General features: G+C 58.4%; 1 protein-coding gene across 1 annotated transcript; it reads right to left on the reverse strand.

The window, feature by feature from the left end:
- Window positions 1-381: 381 nt before the first annotated feature.
- Window positions 382-3,933, reverse strand: LZTS1 (leucine zipper, putative tumor suppressor 1). The gene is made up of 3 exons (XM_010159788.1): window positions 3,583-3,933; window positions 2,329-3,150; window positions 382-1,047 (listed from the first exon to the last, which is right to left on the reverse strand). The coding sequence occupies exons 1-3, from the start codon at window positions 3,931-3,933 to the stop codon at window positions 382-384; spliced, it is 1,839 nt and encodes a 612-aa protein (XP_010158090.1).
- Window positions 3,934-4,664: the final 731 nt, after the last annotated feature.

Genomic DNA, 4,664 nt, shown 5'->3' on the forward strand with positions numbered 1-4,664 from the left:
GGGAGTTTTGCATCATCTCGTTACCCAACGGGAAATTATTTGCTGAAATTCTGTTCCCTGACCGCCCCCATCACCGGCTTCTCAGTCCTAGGAGGGGGCCAAAGGGATGCTGCCGAGGGGGCAGCGGGGGACAAGGAGGAGCTGCTGGCACGTCACCATTGGCACAAGTTGCTTCTTCACCTCTGTAACACGACAGGCAGCGGAGGGCATCGCTGTGGGGTGGGGAGGGGAGGGAGAAGGGCTGGCTCGCTGGCTCTGGGTCACCAGCTCCAGTAATAAATACATGGCTCATCTGAACTGTACAGGGCTGAGCTGCGGGGCAGCGCTTCTCTCCTGGAGGAGCCGCCCGCGCCCGAGCTGCAAGGAGAAGGCAGACGTGGCTCAGATCTCGGTGGCGATGATGTCCTCGTAGGGGACGTCGGCACCCGGTATGTCCAGCTCGATGGGCTCCTTGCCATCTTCCCCTGCAGCGAGCTGCTGGAGCATCTTCTCCAGGTTCTGGTTCCTCTTGTACATGTGCAGGTAGCTCTGCTGCAGCTGCTTCTGGTAGTGAATCACCTTCTCCTTCTCCTCCTTCCATGTCTGCCGCTCGTGCTGGAAGCTAGAGGTCATCTGCTCGTTGTTGTCCCGCTCAGCCTTCAGCTCTGCCCTCAGCCTCTCCAGCTCTCCCTGCAGGGCTTGAGCATCGTCCGCCACGGCGCAAGGCCTGGACACCTCCCGGGCTTCGCTCAGCTGCTCCCTGAGGATGGCGAGCTCCGTCCGCAGGTCCACGATCTCCTGCTCCAGCAGGTTCACCTTCTCTCTCAGCAGCTCAGACTCGTTCTTCTTGCGCTGGAGCTCGTTCTCGCACACCTCCAGCTCCATGGCTTTGGTGCGCAGGGAGCCCTCCAGGTCCTGGGTCTTCATCTCCAGCCCTTCCATCTTCACCCTCACCTCCTTCAGCTGAGCCTTCAGGCTGAGGATCTCGGTGGTCTTGGTGTTGAGCTCTGTCTGGGACTCCTTCAGCTGCTGCTTCAGGAGGGAGATCTCACCCGACTTCTGGCACACCTGTGGGGAGGGATGCAGCACCTCAATTAGGGCTGTGCCTCGGAGAAAGCCCGCGGTGCCCATGATGCTCCCTGCAAGCCATGCTGGGCACAGCTGGCGTTCAGCACGTTGAGACCCTGACCATGAAATCCCAACCAGGGAAATGCCCTGGCACAGAGGGTGATGCCCCAGCTCCCAGAGTGGCTGGAGACAACCCCATGCTCTCCATGCATCAACACTCCAGCCGACAAGGGCTGCTTGTGAACATCTGTGAGGACTGAAGGAGCTGAGGTATGGAAATGGATGGTGTTGAAGTGCTTGTGACTCCATACCCTGTCCAACGTGTTTGCCGAAACCACCGCTGGCTGCTCACACGGTCAGTTAAACTCGCCAAGCTTGTTTCGCAAACAGACACCCAACTGCACCCTACACCCTGCAAAATCGCAGCTGGGAGCCTGCAAATCCCACTGGAGCATCCCACTAGAGCCTAAAGCACAGCTGGTACAGCTGGTCCTGGAGACAGCTTTTGGGGGTTCAGCATCCATCTGCTCTTGGGATCCTGCGGCTGGAATTTTGGTAGGGCTTGCGAACAGCCTGGAAAGGTGTCTCAAACATGCAAATAAACTAGAGATACTGAAAGTGCTGTGAGAAACTCCTGCATGCGTGGGGGCAAAGGGTCCTCGAAGCACTATGCTTCTCCCTCTACAGCCGCAGCGAGGTGACATCAGTGTGTTATTCAGGTGGGCGAGCAGGCTCACTTCCAGATTTCCAGCATTTTAAATGTCTTTGTTCAGTGATACCCAATCAGTGAGAAAATCAAGCACAAGCAGAGAGCGGGAGGTTTTACTGCTCTCAAATAAATGACCACAGCGAGTCCCAGTAGTTCCTATTTACCCGTGGGAAGGCAGATTTACTGCTCCTTTGGGGCAGGCAGCCTGAAAAACCCTGTGCTGGAGGTTGGAAACACAAAGTTATTTTAATGACTGGGGTTTTTTATTGTAGTAGTTGTCTCCTTGCGTGATGTGAAGTGCTGAGGGGTTAAGAGGGGCAGCGAGTTGCTCCATTATACCTTACGGAGCCTCCATGTGACAGACTAGGGCTCTCCTTGGCTTTAATACCTATCTCCTACAGCCTGGGCTGAGCGTGTGCACCACCTGCTCTGCCCAGACCCTCCCCGGTGCTGCTGGATGCAGGTACAGAAATGGAGAACTGTGTGGTGCTGGAGCTGTTGCCTTCCATGCACATGCTCTGCTTTTGGCACTGACAGCCCAAAGTACCTCTTCGTGCCCCCGTCCCGCTTACCTCCCACTGGGTCTCCTCCAGTGCCGGGGCGAAGCTGGTCTTCTCCTTCTCGTAGGACCTCAGTTTGGTCTCCAGCAGGTTTTGCTCTTTCATGAGGTTCTCCAGCTCCTCGCGGAGCTGCTTCTTCTCCTGCTGCAGCTGGAACACCTGGAGGTGAAGGACCTGCTGTGTTCGCTGGGTTTTCTGTGAGGTTTGCTTGAGCTTGCTGTTGCATTTCTGCTTGAGACCCTCCAGCTCTTCCTTGCAGCGCCGCTGCTTCTCTTCATACACCTGGCAGGAGCTGACCTCCTTCTCCTCAAAGCTCGACTGAAGCTCCTGCAGCTCCCCCTCCCTCTCTAGCAGCTTCTGCTCCAGCTCCTGGATGGTGGACTCATCCGTGGAGATGGGTGAACGGATGCAAGTGGTCTTCTCGGCAGCGTGGTGGTGGGGGGCTTTGCCGGGGTTGAGGATCTTGTTGCCCCCGTCAGAGAAGGACATGGCCTTGAGGCTCATCATGTTGCTGTCCTGGATGATGGCACACTGCAAGATGTTGTGGGCTGAGCCCCCGAAGCGGCTGATGGGTCCCATGGGCGTGACGAGGGGGTCGAGCTGGTAGCTGCTGCTGGTGCTGTGGGTGGGGAGGCTGGACATGGAGTTCCTGCCGGAGTCAGACAGACCCCCTGAGCACAGCACTGGCTTCAGCTCCTGCTCCTTGGCTTTGTCTGCAGGGTGCAACTGCTGGGAGAGGTGACCCCCGTTCTCCGGGGAGGAGTGCAGGATGGCGCTGGACCGAGGCAGCACCGGCTTGAAGGCGGTGGGTCGTGCGAGTGGCTTCTCCGCGCCCTGGGGAGAAGAGCAGAGCCCGTCAGCACAGTCTGACACCATGTCACCTGTTGTCCCCCACCCCTCATAACCCCAAGATGAGATCCCCGTGGTGGGGATGGCTCAGACCTCCATCATGGGCTGAAAGCTCAGGAGGATGCTGATGGGTAACACTGCCACTGTTGGGAGGCAGATGGTATGTTTGGAAACGAAAGGATACAGATCATATTGCTGATCCAAATTCCTGAAAGCAGAAGGTGGCAGGGTGCCCTCAGCACCTCCCCGCTGCCCCTCTCCTCCCGCTTCCTTGGCACTATGAGCCTTCTCCTGGACCAGGACAACCCTGTGGCAAGACCTGTGCCTGCTTCGCGGGCAGATGCTGTCCTACCCTAAAAGTCCAACAGCACTGGGGGACACCCCCACACTTCTGGGATGGCCATCTCCCCTACTAACCACTTCCAGCTGACTGGGAAAGGGCATCAGCTTCTGCGGCGTGGGGGTTCCGAAATCCATGCCGCTCGTCCCGGCTTGGCTGCCCAGCTCCCCGCTGGCAAGCGAGGTATAGTCCGCTCGGTGGGAGCCGTGCGATTTCTGGCTGACCTTGATGTAAAAGAAGTCCTCATTCTTGCTGCTTTTGGAGCTGGACTTGTGGCTGGAGTCCTGGGAGAAGCCGAAGCGGAGCAGCCCGTCTGAGTACCTGTTGAGCTTTTTCAGGTGGGACGACTTGCGGAGCTTGTACTGGGAGGCTCGGCAGTGCTTGCTGTGGAAGCTGTGGCCGGAGATGAGGCTACTGACGCTGCCCATGCTGCTCCCGGGCGGAGGGCATGCAGCGGAGCCCGGCTGAACCGTGTGGCGAGGGGTCCGGGCAGCGGGTAGAGACGGCAGCTGCTGCAATCATAGCAAAGACCTCGCCGCACCCCGGAGCTGCGAGCCTGGGGGAGGCAAAGAGAGCAGGGTGAGAGGAAGCGGTGTGGGAGGTGGGTGCGATGCTGCGCCCACGGTTTGGGCATGGGCAGGAGCCCACGTGAGTTTGGGTACCAGCTGGCATCAGCATGTGAAAGGGCTTGTGCAAAAAAGGGGGGCATGCACCTCAGGGTGTGAGTTGCTCCATGTGTGTGTCCAGGGATGGGTCAGTGTGTGTCGGGTTGGGGGGGTGGGGTGCAGATGAGCTGCTCGGTCCTTGGGTGTGAAGACAGGGAGAGGGATGCTTGCTGAGGCTGGTACCCCAGCCCACGGCTGCTCTTCCCCATCCCTCCACGAAAACCTCCGGTGAAGGAGGGTAACAGGGAAGAGCAGGGCTTTCCCCTGTGCCAGGGGTGGCTCCAGGAGCTTCCAGTGTCCCCGAGGCGGGCAGTTACTGTGGCATGGCCCCTGGCCAGCTGGGGACATCTGCCCCGTGCCCGAGGGCTCGGGAACTGCTGGGTACACTGCACCCGGATGAGGCCAGGACAGTTATGAAACACAAGTCTCTAAACATAAGGAGGAGAAAAGGGATTTGCAGTGATTTTTAAAAGCCTGAAAGGCACGAATTTCAA

The sequence above is a fragment of the Eurypyga helias genome, unplaced genomic scaffold (assembly GCF_000690775.1).
Source record: "Eurypyga helias isolate BGI_N326 unplaced genomic scaffold, ASM69077v1 scaffold26599, whole genome shotgun sequence".
Taxonomy (NCBI): domain Eukaryota; kingdom Metazoa; phylum Chordata; class Aves; order Eurypygiformes; family Eurypygidae; genus Eurypyga; species Eurypyga helias.

Coding starts and splice junctions, on each gene's coding strand:
- LZTS1 (XM_010159788.1), bottom strand. CDS start 3,933: ATGGGCAGCGTCAGTAGCCTCATCTCCGGCCACAGCTTCCACAGCAAG. Junction 3,151..3,582: donor TTCCCAGTCAGCTGGAAGTG/GTTAGTAGGGGA, acceptor TCTTCTCCCCAG/GGCGCGGAGAAGCCACTCGC. Junction 1,048..2,328: donor TGGAGGAGACCCAGTGGGAG/GTAAGCGGGACG, acceptor CCCTCCCCACAG/GTGTGCCAGAAGTCGGGTGA.